Here is a 22,229-nt window from a genome sequence, read left to right on the forward strand (position 1 = left end):
GCTTCTCCCCCCATGAGCCATCTACAGCCTCTTACCTCTCTACCTCACACCAGCCTGATGAGGGGCTGTCTGTTAGCACTTAGCCCTGATATGTGCCTTGTAGGTCAGGTCAACTCATAGAGTTGACTTTACTAGTCAAACATATGGTTGACTTGAGGGCCATACAAGCCACCCCATTGTACTTTCTCATTATCCATTTGCAACTACTCTCGAGTAAAAATACATGGAACAACCGTTTCCTCTTGCCTCAAAACAGGCGACTAAATCACAACCTGCCTAGTTGCTCTCTAGCACATTGGCAGCCCAACTATAGTGATGTCTCATCGGAGCGTACCTGGATTTTTGTCCAGCAAGTTCAACATTTCTTTCCCCCTTGGTTCTCTAAAATCGCTATTTCTGAAGGACTACATGAAGGACAATCCATCAAAAAAAGACATTAGTGACTTTAAGTGTAATTATGAGGAAGCCTTTGTTTGAGTACATCTTTCTCTCCCCCCAACTGCTTCCACTCATGTTAAGACCCTCACCTCTGGTAAGGTAGCACTTCACTTCAATGTGATTGAAGGCTTGGTGTACAACTACTTTGTTAAGCATAAGACTTTTCCTTCAAGGTAGGATCCCTTGTTTGTCTTTCTATCTTTTATACATTAGCTGCTCTATATCTATAAGACTAAGGTTTGTTGCACTCCTTAGATTACCCTACAAAAGATACATGTAATGTACTACTTGCTTCATCTGTTTAGTTCTTTGAGTTTCCATAAGCAGATGTGATAAGCTGACTAGTAGCATAGTTGATGGCTGTTATCTTAACCTTCTTTTAAGACTCCTATCATTGATGAGAAGCGAAAGTGATGCTGTTATTAACAATCAGAATTTCGAATATGCTGTCCCCCCAAAAAAGGTTCCCTCTTTGTTAAAGGAAATAAATATAATGGAATATAATTTGAGGAAAAGGCAAAGAATGGATTCACTATTATCTAAAATAAAATGGGCTAAGAGATGCTTGGAACATAGTCTACAATTAATCAAAGGCACAACAGCAACAAAAAGACATATTACTGAAAAGTACATACCCATGCATTTTCAAGGAACTGAATTGAAAGCCGGTCCATTCTTGGAGAATTATTGCTAGCACTCCTATTGCTTGCAGAACGAGTGGTGTTCCTAGCTGCATTGGCACGTTCATCTGCAATGGCATGGACTTAAAAGCACATTCTTCAGAAATTGAATACTTACATGTATGAGAGTACCGGTAAACTCTGCAAAACTCATGCAAACAACTTGACCAGACCCATATGATGTATGCCAGTCATAGTAAAGCTGATGTTGGAAACATGCAAAAGTAAACACTCTTCACCTGAGTTTACAGGTCGTCGACGTTCTGAACTTGCAGATGGGGATGCTGTGGTTGAGGTCCTTGAAGACAATGGCTCAACATGGAGATCAGGATCCTGCAAGTACGCGAGGTACCATGAGAATTGAAATTTCATGATGCCAATAACGAATGTGACAACAGGTGTAAACTGTCCTGGCTGAGCTTCCTTAAGAAGGTCGCTTTACATATGAGACATTCTATTAGTGTAAAGGTATTAGCTAATCGTTAGTAAGGTATAAGCTACTATTTTACTGTCCAAGGCTATGTCTCCAAGCATTCTTAATATTTTCAGCTTTTGGGCATGTGAGAATCAAACACGTTCATGTTTGGTGAGGGGCAGATAACCATTGATCAATTTAGCTCGAACTTCAATAGCTTTTTTTGTAATTTCATCCACCTATAGCTTTAGAAGCATATGTATTGGGAGCCAAGTGAAATTTTCCTTTCCAACTCATGAACCAGACATGACAAGGCTCCAAGCAGAAGTCATAGCAGTCTTCAAAGAGGGTTCTGGAGCATGAATCACATACAACCCAGTCCTTTCGTCAAATATATTTGTTTTAAAAGACATCATTCACTGCATTAAGCATAGCTGATGGGCCCAACGGAAGTCATATTCAGTTTATCGCCTTGAATCAATATGAGATCTCAGACCTTCATGAGCTGTTTCTATTCCTCATGTCCACAGATATTAATGTCTTGTGCATCCTCTGCAAGATCATGTGGTGTGACTAGCAGCCCTAGGGCTGCCATAGGTAGCCAAGAAAACCCATGCAGGCTGCCATGCGTGCAGCCATATGGAGCAGCAGCTGATGGAGGCTGTCATGGGACAGCCAAACAGCAGAAACAGTAGGTGGAATGTTTGTGTCAGCAAGGGATAGCAGCAGGACAGCTTGCACAGCCTACAGCAATGGCTTCCCCAAATAAGCTGAATACACTGCATGCATCCTTGCTACTGATGGATCCTATATTGCCCACACATACCTTGAGGATAGAGCCCAAGATGAGCAAAGGCTGATTGCTGCTTGTGGAAGTGCTGCTGAAGTGATTCTCCTGGAAGGCTTTGGAGCTCCTTGTGATGAAGAATGGGTGAGAATGAGCCCCCTCTGTAGGCCTCCCCTTGGTCCTCCTTCTCCCCCGACTTGTAGGTCTAGATAGCTTCATGCTTGAAGCCTCATTGTGCGCTTGTCCTTTGTAAAAATGAAATTAATTCCTTCATCAAACAAAACTCACCAAAAATGTATTTTTGTAGTCTTGGCACATACAAGACATTCTTTATGTATTTTATGTAGGATCGATGAATAGAAATAGAGAGAGAGCAAGGTACAAAGAGTCGATAGAGTCTATCTTCACGTCAACTAGGATAATGAAAAAAAGGAGTACAAGGTACAAGTACCTAGACCTAGGACTAAGTGTCCTAGGTGTCACATAGGACCAAGTGTCCTATGTGGCCTAAAAGGCACTAACACTACAAGTGCCTATATTTATGCCTATAAGGCACATACCATGGCCTATAGGGCATCACTAGAACCACCAGGAGATGGCCTACAAACCCCCCTCCATGGGATGGGCTGAAGTATTCTGGAAACATCTCAAAATACCTGGTATTTTCTGGTCATGGTGGCACATGTTCATCCAAAAGGATATAGCCACCTATGAATGTACAAGGGATGTCAGATCATGTAGCAAAGGGAACCAAGTGTAAAGCCTGTCGGAAGACTTCGAACTTGGGACGAGGAAGTGCCTTTGTAAACATATCTGCTATGTTGTCTTCTGTGGGAAGATAGGACAACTCTATGTCTCTTGCTAACAACCGCTCCCGAACATAATGATAGTGAACTTCAATATGCTTGGTACGCACATGAAACACTAGGTTACGCGCAATGGCCAAAGCACTCTGGCTGTCAGTGTAGACATTAACAACCTCAAAGCCTGGAGGTTGTGTGACATATACTTCTTCCTGCAGATCCCCATGAAGAAAAGCAGTCTTGATGTCAAGTTGGTGCACTTGCCAATGATGATGGGCTGCAATGGCAATGACACATCTAATGGTAGTAATCATGGATGTGGAAGCAAATGTCTCCTCAAAGTCAATGCCTTGTTGTTGGGCATACCCTTTTGCAACAAGACGGGCTTTGTATTGATCTATGCTGCCATCAAATTTCCTTTTTAATTTGTAGACCCACCGGGTACCAATGGCATGCTTGCCGGGAGGGAGATCTACTAATTCCCATGTGTCATTTTTAGCAAAGGAATGTAACTCAGCCCTCATTGCATCCATCCACTCTTTGCTATCAAAAGCATCTTTATGGCACAGAGGCTCTTCATTGCAAGCTGTAGCAAGGAGTGCAAACTCAAGAAAGTGACCATGCTGTCTATTCCCTGATCTTGTCCGGGCAGCAAAAGGCTGATCTTGTTTGCTGTCCCTCAATGTATCAAGAAGCCATCTGGGAACTTGCCTTTGCTGTCTATTGACAGCTCTTTCTTCAATGACTGCATCATGAATAGTGGGATCATTTTGTGCCGGAAGAGAAACCTGCAAATCAGCATGAGGTAGTGGCTGATTATTGCTTGGTGGAGGGCCTACAAGAGGCTCATGTTGCTGGTCAAAGTCCTCTTCTGAGGATGGCAGAGGACCAAGATTCAAAGGCATCAAACATGTCAACATCTGGCTTAGCTTTGCAGTCCACAAGAGGAGAAGCTGAATGTTCAGCAAAGATTACATCTCTACTGACAATAATCTTCCCAGTATTGTGTTGGTATAACCGATACCCTCTGCTCTCCTGGCTGTAACCAATAAATATGCATTTGATTGCCTTGTCATCAAGCTTATGTCTCACCTGAGATGGTATCAAGCTTATGTCTCACCTGAGATGGTACATGAACATATGCAAGACACCCAAAAACTCTCATGTGTGAAAGTGAAGGCTTCCTGCCTTTCCATGCTTCATAAGGTGTAACAGTCTGCAATGCCCGTGTAAGTGATCTATTCAGCACATAGTTGGCACACATCACTGCATCAAGCCAAAATTTATTGGGCAAATACTTGGCCTTAAGCATGCATCTGGCCATCTCCATTGTGGACCTGTTTTTCCTTTCAGAAACAGGATTCTGCTGAGGAGTGTAAGGAGTAGTACATGAGTGAATAATGCCCCGTGAAGGCAGAAATGCATCAAACTCCTTTGACATATACTCTCCCCCCCTATCTGTGTTGATCTGTGTTGAGGGTGACAAGCTTGCATCCTGATTCATTCTCAACCATATTCAGCCATCTCTGAAAGCATAAGAAAACTTCAGATTTGGCTTTTAAAGGATATATCCAGCAATATCTTGTGAAATCATCAATGAGAGTCATGAAATACTTGTACCCCCCAATGGCATTTGTCCTCATTGGACCACAGACATGACTGTGCACTAGCTGCAATTTCCTTTGTGAGAGTTTTGGACAATTCTTTTGAAAAGGAAATCGATGCATCTTACCCAAAAGACAACCCTCACACACATGTTTGGAAACTGTGTGAGTTTGAGGTACATCGTTTGCCATCTGCTGTGAATGTAGCTTTGCAAGAGCTCTATAATTGAGATGGCCCATTCTCTCATGCCAAAGATGAGTTTCAGCAAGCTGTGAATCTGAAATAGCCAATGCTTCAATATAAAGTGCAGCTGAGTGATGATCAAGGTGATAAAGCCCTTTTTGCAAAGTGCCAGTGAGAACTATGGCATTGTCATCACGAAGTTCATAAACTAGGCATCTGTAGCCATCAAAAATAACTCTGAAACCTGAAGTGGCAATTGCTGAAATTGAAATCAAGTTGACTTCAATTCCAGGCACAAAAAGAACATTTGTCAGAGTGACAAGATGGCTTGAAATGGATGTGAGCTGCACATCTCCAATTCCTTTTACAGCATATGAAGTATTATTAGCACATGTGACAGTCCCCCCTCGAGGTGCATCAACTAAAGAATGAAACAACTGTCTACAAGATGTGACATGCTTGGAAGCACCACTATCAAAGTACCAGGACTGAGCATCATTAGCAGTAAAGAATGTATCAGCTTTGGAGGGATCAAATGAGCAATGGACAGCCCATGCCCAATCATCCTGAAGAGCATGTGCAAGTGAAGCATCTTCTGGCTCATGGGATTCAATAGCATGAGAGGCATTAACTATCAATTCGGCTTTCTTTTTCTCCGAAGCAATGCGCTTCCTGCATTCTGAAATGTCATGTCCAGGCTTGCGACAATAGTTGCATCTTTTCTTCTTGGACTTATCTGCTGTATTTTTAGATGCATGGGAGGAATTGCAGCTGCTATGCGCAGATTTTGGCTTGCCCATAGGCTTGGAAGCCTTGCCTCTTCCTGTCTGCTGTGAAGCAAATGTATGATCAGGAAAAATGGCTTGTCTATTAGCTCTACTTTGCTCTTCTTGCAAAAGCAAAGTAACTAGCTGATCAAAAGAATAGTGGTTTGGATTACCCATGGCCACTAATCGAAGGGTCGTATAGCAAACCCTTGATATTTATCTTGCAATCCTCAGCTTGTGAATTTGGCACCACCTCATCAATGTTGGCAAGTTGTTCCATGAGGTCCTTGACCTTTGTCAGGTATCCATCCATAGAGTCACCTTCATTCATGCTGACTTCCTGTAATTGCCTTCTCAAATATGCAACACGTGCCTCATTGCGAATCTAATAGAGAGAAGCCAATTTATCCCAAGCATCCTTTGCTGTCCTGCAAGACTGGATGTGTGGAATAATGATTCTCTTGCATGATAAAGCAATACATGAATGTGCATTTGCATCTCTTGCATCCCATCTTGTCTGTTCTTGAGTTGGAAGAGTAGTAGCAGGAGTGCTAGAAGATGAGGCATCAGGAGGAGTACCCCCTGCAGAGGGACCAGCAGTAGAGGCAACCACTGTAGCATTGGCTGGCCTCAGATCAACCCCAGAAAAAATATTCCACAAATGCTTTGCAACTAGAATATGTTTCATAAGATAAGACCACATCGGATAGTTGGTGCCATCCAACTTATCATCTTCACGAAGAACGCCAAATAGATCTTGATTGTTCCCAGCCATAGCAAATGTGATACCCTGAAAAAGACCTAAAAACCCAAAAGCCTCAAGGCTATCACTGCAAAAAATGACAGCAAATATCTGCAAATTTCCAACCCAAATCAAAAGGGCAAATGCAGATCTGACCCCAATGTGACTGTGGCAGGCAATGTTCACTGCAAAAACAGCAAATCTGGCGAAAGCCCCAAATTTAATGAGGGCAAATAGGCCAAAAAGAGGGCAAATACAGAAAAGCCCCAAATTTTGCTGAGATCTTTGCAAAAGTGACCCAATGTATGATAATCTGACTCAATGTCCTTCAAAAAAGACTCAATGTCTGAAAATCCAACTCAATGTCCTGCAAAAGTGACTCAATGTCCTGCAATCTGACTCAAGTGTACTATCCAAGAGTATGGACCTCAAAATGTAGGCTTTCCAAACAAATCCTGGAACAAGTACTGTGCAGGTACAATGTACGGCGTAGGTACGAAACATATGTACGGAACAATAGGAATGTCAGTACCGAATCCAATGTACGGAGACATACGGCAACTGTGTGAATCTGTACGGTAGCCTGGTACGTGCACACTTGACTATACAGAGGCGCAAGTACGGAATACAGCTTACGACTGTACTGAGTGTACGACACCAATAACAAGACCTTCCGTACTTTTGTACAGAAGATGTACGACTGTACAACGACGCGGGTATGGATCTGTACAACTGCTCAGGTCAGAGCTGTACAGCGCAAATACGAAGCAGGTACGCTCCCACATGCAAGTACGACGATGTAGATACAGAATGCAGTACGGAACAGATACTAGATCTTCTGTACACTTGTATGGAGATATGTACGGCGCAGTATGATCGTCCTGTGTGCAGGCTGAGTACAATCGTCCGTACAGTCATACGGACTGTACGGAAAGGAGTGCAAGGAGAAATGAAGGTCCAAGGCAGAAAGACGAGTCAAATCTAGCTCTGATACCACTGTAGGATCAATGAATAGAAATAGAGAGAGAGCAAGGTACAAAGAGTCGATAGAGTCTGTCTTCACGTCAACTAGGATAATGAAAAAAAGGAGTACGAGGTACCAGTACCTAGACCTAGGACTAAGTGTCCTAGGTGTCACATAGGACTAAGTGTCCTATGTGGCCTGAAAGGCACTAACACTACAAGTGCCTATATTTATGCCTACAAGGCACATACCATGGCCTATGGGGCATCACTAGAACCACCAAGAGATGGCCTACATTTTACATCTTGTATGCTGCAAGCTTAGATACAGTAGCACTGCCTTGTACTTTGAGGCCACAAAAGCTATACTGACTTTTTTATTAAAACCGCTCTTTCTGCATCATTTGTATTTCTTTTAGCTCATAAGCAACCCTCATCTGCAACAAAATGGTGTTCTTCCCAGCATATCCTCATCAAAAGCATGAAGGATATCATTACCATAGTCACGAACCTGTATGTTATCTGGCAGCTCATCTTGGTGCTCTTCAGAGGCATCTAATGACACTGCATAGCTGTCCAACTTTCAAACGCATGGTCCACTGCTTGTGGCTGCAAATGCAAACCCCCTTTCTGAGATACACGTGAATCATGGGCAGACTGCTAAGCATGTGAAGCTGACAGTTCATTTGAAGGCATTGTTTGCTCTATCATTGAACTATAAAAAGATGTTCTGAGAAATAAACCCAAAAAGATGTTTTGAGAAATAACATGGCATGGCTGTCAACATGGCAGCTCTGCAGCCCACAAACAGGTACAGCCAGCAATACAGGAAATGACTGCCACACAAGCAGCCATACAGTCAACAGCTGTAGATAAGCTGTGAAACCGGCCTCAAGGCCAACATGTCACGGGGAAGTGATTTTTGTTGTGCAAATAAACCGTGGACACTGAAAAACCCCCAAGGTGCACCCACTAATTCCTAGGTGCACCCACTAGGCCCAAATGATAGGGGCAAGGCAAAGCTTAGAGGGGTCATAAAGTTGGGCCCAAGGGAACCCAAAGTGTGTCATTAGTAGGAGGCTTAGAGGCATTAATGAACCACATGGCAGTCCCAAGTGTGCATGTGATGGCAAGTGTGACCTTTCTCTCTCTACCTGGATTTTCTCTCTCTACCCTTAGACCTTGATTGCACCTTGGTGCATTAACGTTACCTATGGGGTTTCTCTCTTGCTCTCCGTGATCACCGTGCGGCGATTTCTCTCTCCCCAAGGGGGCCTGCAAGCATTCCAAGACCGTACTGTTTATTGGCACAAGATCAAGGCAGATGAAATGCATTGATTGCTGCTGTACAGCCTTCCATACAGGTTGTACAGACCATTCTTCCTGGTGTATGGACTGATTACCCGCAGTAGTTATCCCCTACGGACTGCTGCACGCATCCCAAGGCATCGCCCCTTGCTGTGCAAACAGATTTCACGTTTTTCAAGAAGCTTGGGCTGATTGTATGGTTGATCGCACGCTCCCCGGGGCATTTGCTGCTGTTGTACGGCCTATCCTTGCTGGCACGTGATCCTCTCTCTCTCTCTCTCTCTCTCTCTCTCTCTCTCTCTCTCTCTCTGATTCCAGCCCGTTCTCTTCCTTCTTCTCTCCTCCTAGCTGCTCATTCCTCCTGCTGGCCTTTGCTCTGAGATCAGCTGCCCTCTGGAGGTGAATCCTTCTTCATTTGCTCGTGATTGAGGGGCACCGTGCACTGCTGGGGGCATGGACAGGGGATAGGTGCAAGGGTAGAGCTTGCCCCTCTTCCAAGGACAGCGGGTACGGTCGTTCTGACGCTCTTTTGATTCTCCAACACAACTCCCCACAAAGAGCAATCAAAACAAGGCATGTGTGATCTCTTAACCAGCCCGGAGCTCAAACCAAGCTCATTTATGAGTTAATGCACACCCTGCAAGCTGAAACATTGTCACTCTGCCACGCTGATAGCAGCCCATATAAGTGCAACTGATTGGATACGTACAACCCCGTACTTCCACCTAGGCAACCGTACAATAGCTCACAGCCCGCACTCATCAAAGAGCCCATACAGCCTCAGTCAAAACTTTCCAGCCCGTAATTATTTAAAATAATTACATATGGATTGTCCGTACGGATCCGTATGGCAGTTCCGTACTGCTCCGTAATAGAGTATCCGTACAACAGCCGACCTGCTCTCTTATCCGTACAGCTGCGCCACCGCACGAATGCGGCTCTTAGTCTCTTCTCCCGTGAACTCCTTGTCGACCACCTACCGCCTTATGTGACGATTTTCCTAGGTTCTTCCACCAGCAACCTTGCTAATTGCATCCAAAGAATGGACACGCCACGTGGCATCCCCCCTCTTCACTTGCCCCCATTGCCTCCTCTAGTGGGGCAATTTTAAGAGCCTAACCAATTATTTGCCCATGCCCCCTCCAGTGGGGCATTTTTAAAATCAAACCAATGGCCAACTTGAATTTCTTAGGGTTCCTTTGCCCCCTCCAAGGCCCAAACCCCAAATTTACCTCCAAGGCATTAATTCCTCACATCCCATGGCCCTACCCACTTAGTCTTCCAAGGTCCTACCAACATGCAAGTACAAAACTTACGCCCTCAGGACATACACCTCTCTTGACACATGGCAAGCAACCTTGATTGCCTCTGGATGTTACAAGTATATGCAATAACTGAAATACATGTGAATATAGATCATAGAAGCATGTATTACAAACTGACATAGCATATATGATTGTTCAGAACCTAGGATAGCAATCCATATACACTGCAAAAACTATCTCATAGCGACTAGTACACTAATCATAGAAGTCCCAAGGCAAATATACTGTCAGCAAGCAGTACCTTGATTGAGCATACAATGTCATCAAGCAAACCCTAAATATCTGAGCCTATCCGTATAAAAGCAACAGAGCCTCTCTTGAGCATCAGGCAATGACCCAAACCTACGCTCTGCTAATCCTTAAGGAGCCACAACCCAAGTTGGCTCAAGTTGAAATGCTTCCAAGTAGAGCTGTAATGAGTGAGTTGTATCTGCCAGATCATTCTCTTCCAACCACTTTGCATGTAATGATAAATAGTTCCTAAATTTCACCAAGTAGCAACGGAAAACTCTACCTCTTATTTTCCTTTCCTTATGTGCCAAAATCTACTTGGAACTAGGATCACATCCAATTCCTCAACCTTTGGCTGCATCTCAAAAGGCATATCCTATGGCACATCTCCCTTGAAAGGCTTAAGGAGACTCACATGGAAAGCATTGTGAATCCTCCAATGCTCTGGTAGCTTCAACTTGTAAGCTACATCGCTGATCTTTCCTGAAATTTGAAAAGGCCCATAGTATCTCATATTGAGATTGGAAAACAATCAGTCTTTGCCCCTCTTCTTTTCCAGTCTTGCCTTTTCAAAACACAAAAGAACCCAATCACCTTCTTTAAATATTAGTTCACGGCGGTGACGATCAACTACCTCCTTTTGATTTGCATGAGTCCTTTGGAGAGCTTGCTTCACCTTCTGATATGCCTGTGGCATGCTCTCAACATACTTATCAGCCTCAAAAATATTATCCTTAGTATGCAAGATAGGCGGGACTTTCCTCTCTCCTTCCAATATTTCAAATGGAGCTTTCCCGGTGGAAGTATGCACAATATTGTTGTAAGCAAACTCCACTAAGGGCAAATTTTTGCTCCCACTGTGTCTTAAGCTCAGACACACAAAATTTCCACGAGGATGAAAAGGAGATGAAAACTTCAATGTAGTATCCATATCTCAAAGAGCCCTCTCCAAAATACACTTGTCATGCGTGGATCTCTGTCACTCACGATAGACTGGGGCATCCCATGATATTTAACATGAGCAATCTTGCCATGTGGAATGTTGTACCGGAATGAAATGTGCCTACTTGGTGAACCGGCATTTAATAGTCCAAAGGCCATCATTCCCCGTAGGTATCTTAGGAAGATCAAATATAAAGTCCATGGCAATGCTCTCCCAAGGTCTATCTGGGATTGGCCATGGCTGCAACAATCCAAGTGTCTTCTGCCGATCAAACTTGACCTTCTGGCACACGATGCATGTTCTCGCAAAGGCATCCACATCCCATCTCAAAGCTAGCAAATAAAAAAAGTGCTCCACCGCCTTCACTGTGACAGCAATGCCTCTATCCCCTGCATACGGTGGAGCATGAGTTTGTATCATGACCTTTGACCTCAATTGCTTTTGCCTAGAAGACGTGGGGGATGCACGCCTTTGAAATGCCATGACCTCGAACATCACACGGACACCTTAAGGCTACATCCGACATCCTTGTTTACCTTAAGAAAATCTTTTTAGTTTTGACTGGGAAAATTGAGAGTTGGGAAGCCACAAACTGGCATTGTTGAGTGAGAAAACACATGTGGACAAAGTCCTTGCTAACGCAAAGAAGCAAGGGGGAGAGGATTGGAGGAAGGATAAAAACAACAAGAAAAGTGGGAGAAAAACAGCGAGAAAGAGAAGGCTGAGTGGGAGTTGGAAAACCTAGTGTCACAAGAAACGTTTCGAGATCTTGACAAGCGTTTCGTCTAGAAACGTGTAAAATTAGTATATTTTGTATAAATTATTTTATATAAATGATAAAAATAGTGTATTTTATATAAATTATATTTCAAAAAACATTCCACGTTTCGCATGTTTCTTAAAAACGTTTCGGGCAGAAACGTTTCTTCACGTTTCTACTGCCCGAAACGCATTTTCAGGTTAAACTGGGAAAACCCAGCACCAAAGAAAAGATGCAAGCCATGGAAATGGAGCTGCAACAGCTCAAAGAAATGAAGGGGTCACCGAAGCTCGCATGCAAGACAATGAAGAAGCTAAGATCTCAGAATGAGAAGTGAGGAAGGAAATGGCAGCCGTGCATCGTACTATGCAGAGGAAGCACCAAGAAATCATGAAAATGATGGCCAGCAAGTATGCTGAATTTTTCAGCAAATCACTAAGGGAAAGGCAGAGATGTTAGAATGGAAGGAAATGGTCAAGAAGGGTGGGTACCTCAGCCCCAAAGAAAGAGTTCATATCCGATGCCTTGTAAATGTCCTTGTCAAAGGATTGGCAGTGGGGGACACCCGATGGCCAATGCTAAAGCATTAATTACCAAGATGGGTATTAATCTCACTTTTGAGACAACTTGGAGAGTGGGTAAGGACGATGCACCAACAAGGCCAATGGTGGTAAGATTCCATACTCGCAGAGGACAGATCCACTTTGGTGGGTATGGGGGCAACATTGAAGGGAGCCAAGATATACCTAGATAACGACCTCATGCTCATGCAGCAAGAGCATACAAGGGAGCGGATGATTGAAGTGTAACAAAGGGGTTAATCTAGTGACATTTTAACTGGCCTTATAGTTGGTATTTAGGCTGCTAGGAGATGCCAAGTGGCAGTTTTGGGGATAATACACAAAGTTGTAAAAGGCATGGCTGCCTTCGTACAGTATACTTGCTTTGGATCAATACACTATTATAATGGCAAATTGAATTCTCACAGCAAAGCTCTTGGCTCAAGCTGAAATTCAATAAGGAATTAATGTAAAATAGCCTACCTTAATCCTATAAAAGGCATGGCTGCCTTCGTACAGTGTACTTGCTTTTGATCAATACACTATTATAATGGCAAATTGAATTCTCACAGCAAACTCTTGGCTCAAGCTGAAATTCAATAAGGAATTAAGTTTCACCGTCCTCAGCCCCTCACAAGTCTCTGTTGTAAGACCAGCCCCTCACTCACTCTCTCAAAGCCATTGACACGACAGCTTAGACAAAGGGTTGACACGCAGATTACGATTGGGGACATCCCCTCCTTATTCAGAGTGGGAGCGCGACCGACAAGGGTCATTGTCCCCTTGTTAGACATTGTGTGCCTTCCTCTATCCCTCTATCTGTGGGCCTACTCCTTGCACCCTCTCTGGCTTCTGGACTGGCAGTTTCTCCCTTCGATGAGGATAATTGGGGGGAGAGGGGGAGAGGCTATCACTCTCTGTCTCTGAGTCTGGAGGCGGGTCTTGATGTGCCAGTCTCTGTGGTGCCTTGATCTTGGGCCTGGCCATGGGGGATGGAGAGAGTGTGCAAGAGAAAAGGTGAGGGTGCGAGACATAGGGTGGAAATGTTAGGGGCAAGTGGGAGGTGGTGTGGGAGTGGAGAGCTCTTTAAACAATGAAATGAAAATGAGGGCCCATTCTTTTATATACGGCCCAAAACCCTGATTTTTAAAAATACTTGTTTTAATAAAAACTCCAAAAAAAGTAAAATTGGTGCAACCTTGAGCTAAATAATTATAATTAACATCCAATAATTCAAATTTTCTAATTTGTACTACAACTAATGGCCATTATACATTGGCTTTCCTGCAAATCACATAACTAAAATTACAAAGAAATTATGAAACTTATGCATGGGCATCCACATTGGAAGAGTCTACACCAGGAGACAACACAAGACTGCGCCCGCGGGCAGCCAACAGCCTTCTATCTCTGATTTTATGCCGCGGGGGGAGACCAAAGCGACATTGGAGCATATTTCAATTTGTATTTTGTTGACCATTGATCTGATGATGAGGATATTGATGAAGTAGAGGACTATTATTCTGATATGACTATGTAGCATGTATTTCTTTTGGCTAATTGTATGGGTATTGATGCTCGGTTACTAGCTCCACCCTTTCACCTTGCTTGTATCTTGTTTCTCACAGTCTCATAGACCCATCGGTCTTCCAAAGACTTTAATAAACTTTCTTTCTTTCTTTCTTTCTTTCTCTCTCTGACTCTACAAGATACCTTCATGTTTACTTCAACAATGTACTCCCTGCTTCTAAATGGAAATGCTCTAGCCTAGGAAAGTATAAAGAAAGTTCTTGGAGACAAATAAAACAACACTGAAGACTAATGATAGCTGAAGAAGAAATATATATCACCAAAGGAACTCAATACAAGAGAAGGTATGAGAGAGAAGCTTTGGAGGGAGCAAACATCAGTCCTCCAGGGCAGCCAACTGTAGTGGACTTCTGCACTAGCTCCACAAGTTGGAACTGAACCAGATCTGGGACAGGAAACTGATGCAAGGGTTGCTGCAGATCTGGAGCAAAAAGAACAGTAGATGGAGCAGAAGTTGGGGCAGATCTGGAGCAGAAGTTGGGGCAGATCTGGAGCAGAAGTTGGGGGCAGATCTAGAGCAGAAGTAGGGGCAGATCTGAAGCAGAGGAGCAGAGCTGAAGCAGAGGAGCAGATCTGGAGAGGAGAGGTAGAACTGGAGCAGGCAGGGCTGTAGCAAAGGATGGCGGAGATGAGGAGCAGCTGCAGGTCCTGTCCTGTCCACTTGAGAGTGTGGGGGTGCGAAACGCAGTCCTCCGTGTAGCTTGATGATGACGAAGATGATGAAGGGCTAGAGCTGCCCTAGGAAATGGCTGAAAACCAGAATGCTCTGAGGAAGGAACCTTCAGGCTATCTGGAATAGCAACATGATGAAGAAAAGGAGCAGATCTGGAGCAGACGGGGCAGATCTGAAGCAGAGGAGCTGAGCTGAAGCAGAGGGGACAGATCTGGGGTAGAAGGGACAGAGCTGAAGCAGAGGGGACAGATCTGGGGCAGAAGGGACAGAGCTGAAGCAGAGGAGCAGATCTAGAGAGGAGAGGTAGAACTGGAGCAGGCAGGGCTGCAGCAAAGGATGGCGGAGATGAGGAGCAGCTGCAGGTCCTGTCCTGTCCACTTGAGAGTGTGGGGGTCTAGTGCCTTTATAGGCCTGACCTAGCTGGTCGGCCAGCTGGTCGGTGGGCCTGCCAACTGGTTGGTGGGCCTGCCAGCTGGTCGGTGGGCCTGCCAGCTGGTCGGTGGGTCTGCCAGCTGGTCGGCCATTTCTAGCCTTTCTGGCCACTGGTTTGGCCCAGCTGGCTGACCTTTTGGCTGGCCTGCCAGCTGGTATGTTTGCCCCAGAAATTGGGGATTGCTAGTTGCTTAATACCCCCTCTCAATTGCCAATTTGGAGGGGCAGACATTGTGTGCTTGGAGCTTCGTGTAGGGATGTCGATGGTGGTGGTGGCTATCCCTGTGAAATGCCCAAGAGATGATCACAAGAGGAGTGCCCTTGCAAGGGAATTGTTCACTTCCTCAAGTGTCTAAGTTACGCCTATGAGCCACCCCCTCTCACCGCCGAAAGGTGGAGGGAAAAGCAAAGGTAAAGAACAAATATGTTGTAGCAGCAATGATAATCCAGAGATGGTAGGATTGCACCAAAGGAAGAGGTCGGAGCTGAACAGTGATCCAATGTGTGCCTGATCTTGGACCTCGGGAGAGAGGTGTAGGAGGCAAAGTACCTGTAGTAGTAGATGCAGCTGCTGTAGAAGAAGCATTACACCCATCCCCTGAAGACCCATCACCTGAAGTAGTACCAGAGGCAAAAGGTGGAGCACTAGCAGCTGCATTACGTGTAGGTTTGGCCTTAGAACCTGAAACAATGTAGGATATGGAACGAATGGTGCTTCCCCAAGTGTAGAAGCAGGATCTTTAGATCACCAGAGATCCGGAGTCTTTAGATCACCATGGCTCTGATACCATATAGAGAAACGATAGGGTTTGCAGTGGAGCGATCAAAAAAAGACAATACTCAAACACAACTGAAGAACGGAACTCTGAAAACATAGTGCCTTTTGGTAATATGAAAAACTGAATACAAGAACCTCAAGCCGTCGTATCTCAAGGACCGTGGCTGAGGTGAATCAGAAAGATGATTCCATGTAGAGAAACACTAGGAAATATAGCAACAGAGGGAGCGAAACGCAGTCCTCCATGTAGCTTGATGATGACGAAGATGATGAAGGGCTAGAGCTGCCCTAGGAAATGGCTGAAAACCAGCATGCTCTGAGGAAGGAACCTTCAGGCTATCTGGAATAGCAACATGATGAAGAAAAGGAGCACATCTGGAGCAGAAGGGGCAGATCTGAAACAAGGGGCAGAGCTGAAGCAGAGGGGATAGATCTGGGGCAGAAGGGACAGAGCTGAAGCAGAGGGGACAGATCTGGGGCAGAAGGGACAGAGCTGAAGCAGAGGAGCAGATCTGGAGAGGAGAGGTAGAACTGGAGCAGGCGGGGCTGCAGCAAAGGATGGCGGAGATGAGGAGCAGCTGCAGGTCCTGTCCTGTCCACTTGAGAGTGTGGGGGTCTCAGCTGGCAGACCCACCGACCAGCTGGCCGACAAGCTAGGTCAGGCCTATAAAGGCACTGGTGGGCCTGCCAGCTGGTTGGCCATTTCTGGCCTTTCTGGCCACTGGTTTGGCCCTGCTGGCTGACCTTTTGGCTGGCCTGCCAGCTGGTATGTTTGCCCCAGAAATTGGGGATTGCTAGTTGCTTAATATATAGAAAGTTCTTTGCTCGTTCCTATGCCGGCTTTGAGCTTTGTACTTGTCCAGTGTTCCATCGGCTTTGAGCTATGTACTTGTCCAGTGTTCCATCGGCTTTGAGTTTTGTCATGTTGGCGTATCGGAGAAAAGCGTGGAGAAGTAGAAGCACGAGGTGTGCAGGTACCTGCTTCAAGTTCCTTCCATTTCTGAAATTCAGCAAATTCTTTAAAGAGTTTGGAGAGGTATTCATCACCTTCGATCCTTGCAGACTCTCTCTCGACATATGACGAGGGTGGTGGTTGAATAGAGGTCGATTCAGGCTGAGATCGCTTCGAGGAAGAAGGAGAAGACATCTTCAATTGATGATCTATCTTCCAAGCTTTCCAGGTCAAGGCTCAGGTGTCGATAGAGAAACGATAGGGTTTGCAATGGAGCCATCAAAAAAGACAATACTCAGACACAACTGAAGAACGGAACTCAGAAAACATAGTGCCTTTTGGTAATACGAAAAACTGAATACAAGAACCTCAAGCCGTCGTGCCTCAAGGACCGTGGCTGAGGTGAATCAGAAAGATGATTCCATGTAGAGAAACAGTAGAAAATATAGCAGCAGAGGGAGCGAAACGCAGTCCTCCATGTAGCTTGATGATGACGAAGATGATGAAGGGCTAGAGCTGCCCTAGGAAATGGCTGAAAACCAGCATGCTCTGAGGAAGGAACCTTCAGGCTATCTGGAATAGCAACGTGATGAAGAAAAGGAGCAGATCTGGAGCAGAAGGGGCAGATCTGAAGCAGAGGAGCAGAGCTGAAGCAAAGGGGACAGATCTGGGGCAGAAGGGACAGAGCTGAAGCAGAGGAGCAGATCTGGAGCAGAGGAGCAGAGTTGAAGCAGAGGAACGGATCTGGAGAGGAGAGGTAGAACTGGAGCAGGCGGGGCTGCAGCAAAGGATGGCGGAGATGAGGAGCAGCTGCAGGTCCTGTCCTGTCCACTTGAGAGTGTGGGGGTCTAGTGCCTTTATAGGCCTGACCTAGCTGGTCGGCCAGCTGGTCGGTGGGCCTGCCAGCTGGTCGGTGGGTCTGCCAGCTGGTCGGCCATTTCTGGCCTTTCTGGCCACTGGTTTGGCCCAGCTGGCTGACCTTTTGGCTGGCCTGCTAGCTGGTATGTTTGCCCCAGAAATTGGGGATTGCTAGTTGCTTAATACCCCCTCTCAATTGCCAATTTGGAGGGGCAGACATTGTGTGCTTGGAGCTTCGTGTAGGGATGTCGATGGTGGTGGTGGCTATCCCTATGAAATGCCCAAGAGATGATCACAAGAGGAGTGCCCTTGCAAGGGAATTGTTCACTTCCTCAAGTGTCTGAGTTACACGTATGATACCATATAGAAATAAGAACACTGTGAAGCTTGAGAGAATAAGCCACCCCCTCTCACCGCCGAAAGGTGGAGGGAAATGTTGGGGTAAAGGCACTGGCCACCCTATGTAAATAGTACTTTATGTTGTACTTTAGTGTAGGACACTTAAGTACACTAAGTACACATTTGTACTTAGATGTACTTAAGGGTTACTACCTTATCCATAATATATATGTGTGTACTTGGGGAGGTACCACTCACTCATTGTGATTATCCCCACTAGTGTGTGTGTGCAGTGAGTCTCCCTACTCCCTCACTCTCTCCCTCACAATCTATCAACTGGTATCAGAGCCAACGGGCTCTCTCTCTCTCCCTCCACTTCCTCTCCCTATCCTACCCCTTCCGTACGGACCGATCCGTACGGCCGTACGACGTCCGTACAACCGTACGAACGGATCGCGAAGGGCGCAGGCAACGCGCGAACGGCGGCTGCAAGCGCGGGTTGTACAGACGGATCGCGAAGGGCGCACGCAACGCTGCAACGGCGGCTGCAAGCGCGCAGGGCGCGGCTGCACGGCGCAGGCCAAGGCTGCAAGGCGCAGGCCACGGCTGCAAGGCACGGGGCAAGGGCTGCAAGGGCGCAAGCAAGGGCTGTAGGGCGCAGGCAAGGGCTGCAAGGCGCGGCTGCTAGGCACGGGCGTGAGCAAGCTGCTCACGGGCAGTCCCAGACCAGCCGCGCAACGGTGCGCTAACGCGCAGGTCGGCCAAACCGGCCGACACAGGTCGGCCAGACCACCCGCGCAACTGCGCGTTAACGCGCAGGTCGGCCAAACCGGCCGACACAGGTCGGCCAGACCAGACAAAACTGGCCCAGCTCCTCCTCTTCGTGGAATCCAGCATCGAAATCCAACCTCTACTTGCCCTGAAAAATGTGCTGAAGATATCTAGCAACAGCTGCGTGCACTCCAATCAAAGTAGGAACAAGTTCTCTGTCAACATTTCGAAGGTACTGTTTTGCACGAAAATCGAGTGCATAGTACATCAGCAAGTACACCGTACAAGTACAGCCAACAGGCAGGGTACCGTGCAAAGGTACGCAAGGTGTTCTACTTGGGGCAGGGCTTACACTCGCACTGAGGCATTATGCCGCAAACAGTGTTGAGACAGGTCTTATCACTTGGCCAGTGATTGTACACAGTGGTGGCACTGAGAGTATGCATTGGACAGATCTGTACTTGATACTTGCAGTGTATGCTTTGTTGGATGCAACTCAATGGATTTGCAGTCAAACGCCTTGTGTGAGCAGTAGCAGTTGATGCCATTTACTGTGTCAATGCACGGAATGTGCTGCCAATTCAAGGGGCTTTTGATGCTATTATGCTTGTGACAAATGCTTTAGCTTGTTGCTGAAAGTACAATCACATTTGGTACAGATTTGGTCGATTTTGACCAAGTTTGACTTTAGTCAAATTTGGGGCTTTTGTCGCCTGACCGGCAATTTGTCAAGTGGGAGCACTCTACATGCATCAGGCTATCTTGTGGAGCACTATTATGCTTTGAAAGTGCAAATTTGACTTACAGTGTTTGGTCAAAGGTCAATCTCTCAAATTGGAGGTCACATCCCTGATTTTCTTCATGCATTCAAAGGGCTTTTGAGCCACCTTACTTCCAAACTGCAAATTCAGTTGGGGGGGAAGTTTATGAATCATATGAAGGTCTAAAATCAGGGATTTTCATCAAAAATCAGAGATTTACAGTTACTGTTTTTTGACAGTCCGGGACTGTCAAACAGCAGGTTTGACCATATTTGACTATCAGAAAAGTCAAAAAGTACTGCTGTTTTTTTTATTATATCAGTTCTGGGATTTTCCTGAAGCGATTTGACGCAGCTGTACCGCACTTTCGCCAGCGAAAAAGACAGGAACAGCTTGCTGTACTGTTTCTGCAGCAAGTGGGAGAAAAAAATATTCAGTTGGTTTTGTGCCACTGAAACAGTACCAAGTTCACTTTTGATCGTACTTCCGCTGCGGGAGAATTTTTTCTTGGAGTGACTAGTGCTTAATTGCACACCTACAGGGAGTCTACTTTCTTTACTATGAGTTCTGGTAGCGACGTGTCGTCCTTGTTTCAGATAAAGAAGCTCGAAGGAGCTAAAAATTACAACATATGGAGGACACAATGCTACAATGTGCTGATGCAGAAGGACCAGTACAAGCCTATAAAGGAAAAGGGTGTTAAGCCCCCCAACGTTACTGATGAGCAGTGGGAGAAGATGGACGGCTTGGCCAGGTCGACCATTATGCTTACAGTTGTTGATTCACTGGTTGTAGGCATCAGGGATGAACCTACTGCGTGGGAGATGTGGCAACGTCTTGAGGATACTTATGCCAAGAAAAGTGCCACGGGAAAAGCTTACTGGCTAAAAAAGCTTGTTGGTCTTCAAATGAAGGAGGGGACAGCTATGTCCACTCATATTATTGAGTTTAACAGCATATTCAGCCAGGTGATCAACCAGGGGTTGAAGCTCGATGATGAGCTGAAAGCTACACTCATCCTATGTTCTCTACCTGAGTCATGGGACACATTCAGGACTTCTACCAGCAACTCAAAAGCCATTCTGTTATTTGCAGATGTGGAGAGTGCTCTTCTACAGGAAGAGATGAACAGAAAGAACAATGCTATTGGGAAGTCAAATGCTTTGAATGCACGCAGCAGGTCCAAAACACGTGGAAAAGACAAAGAAAGAGAGAGGAGCAAGTCCCGCTCTAAGAGTGATCTTGTATGCAACTATTGTGGCAAGAAGGGACATATTGAGAAAAAGTGTTTTCAAAAGAAGAATGACCAGAGAGCCAAAGAAGGCAAGGCTCAAGGCAAGTCTAAGGGTAAAGAAAAAGAGGAGCTGAATGTTACTTATGTTAGTGACAGTGACAGTGGACATGAGATATGTTTCACCTCTTCACTGGAGGCTCATACACTTCATGCTGGTGATGGATCAGATATGTTTTCCTGGATTATAGATTCAGGTGCTTCCTTTCATGTGACATCCTACAGAAATCTGTTTGTCAGATATGCAGGAGGGCAAAAGGGAGTGGTCTTTCTTGGTGATAACCATGCATGTTCTATCATTGGCATAGGTGATGTTAGGCTTGTGCTTGAAAATGGCCAGCAGTTAATGCTCAAAGGGGTCAGGCATGTTCCTGAGGTGAAGAAAAACTTGATTTCCACAGGGTTGTTGGATGACGATGGTTATCATACCACCTTTGGCAGTCAGAAATGGAAAATCAGCAAAGGGGCAATGGCTATTGCCAGGGGTCCTAAGGTTGATACTTTGTACTCACTTCATGCTGGACATTGTCCGCATTCTGATGTAAATGCCACCGAGCTGCCAAAGATTTCATTGTGGCATAGCCGGCTTGGCCATATGAGTATTAAGGGAATGGAGCAATTGGCTCATTTTGGTTACTTGCCGAGTCTAAAATATTCAGATTTAAAGAAATGTGAATTTTGTCTCTACGGTCGTCAAGTACAAATACCTCATAAGAGAAGGTCAGATCAGAAATTACAGCTCTTGGAGCTAGTACATACAGATGTGTGTGAGATGCCTACACTCTCTTTAGGAGGTTCAAAGTACATACTGTCATTCATAGATGACGCCACCCGCAAAGTGTGGGTTTACACTCTCAGAAAGAAGAGTGATACGTTCAAGGCTTTCACTAAGTTTGTTGCACTGGTCGAAAATGAGACAGGCAAAAAACTCAAAGCCTTACGCTCTGACAATGGTGGAGAGTATTTGTCCAAAGAATTTCAAGAATTCTGTGAGGCAAAGGGTATTCAAAGGGTGTTGTCTGCACCATATGATCCTCCACAGAATGGTACAGCTGAAAAAATGTTCAGGACCATTCAAGAGAAAGTCAGATCCATGTTGTCACATGCTGCATTGCCCCACACATTTTGGGCTGAAGCTGTAAAGACAGCTGTGCACCTTATTAACAGGTCACCAAACAAGAGACTATGTGGTGGTGTGCCTGAACAGGCATGGACGGGCAAGCCTCCGTCTTACAAACACCTACGGGTCTTTGGTTGTGTCGCGTATGTGCATG

At 45.5% G+C, this 22,229-nt stretch overlaps 1 protein-coding gene across 1 annotated transcript in view; it reads right to left on the reverse strand.

Moving 5' to 3' along the window:
* Positions 1-22,229, reverse strand: part of LOC147893373 (dihydroflavonol 4-reductase/flavanone protein) — an 82,670-nt gene that overhangs the window by 52,089 nt on the left and 8,352 nt on the right. Inside the window, exons 2-3 of the mRNA XM_087385991.1 lie at positions 1,358-1,451; positions 1,074-1,186 (exon numbers count right to left, since the gene is read on the reverse strand). Coding sequence (XP_087242117.1) covers positions 1,074-1,186; positions 1,358-1,451 — 207 coding nt within the window. The remainder of the gene's footprint in view (positions 1-1,073; positions 1,187-1,357; positions 1,452-22,229) is intronic.

Source organism: Dipteris shenzhenensis, chromosome 15 (genome assembly GCF_047967505.1).
Source record: "Dipteris shenzhenensis isolate YYH24624 ecotype China chromosome 15, Dip_SZ_1.0, whole genome shotgun sequence".
Taxonomy (NCBI): Eukaryota; Viridiplantae; Streptophyta; class Polypodiopsida; order Gleicheniales; family Dipteridaceae; genus Dipteris; species Dipteris shenzhenensis.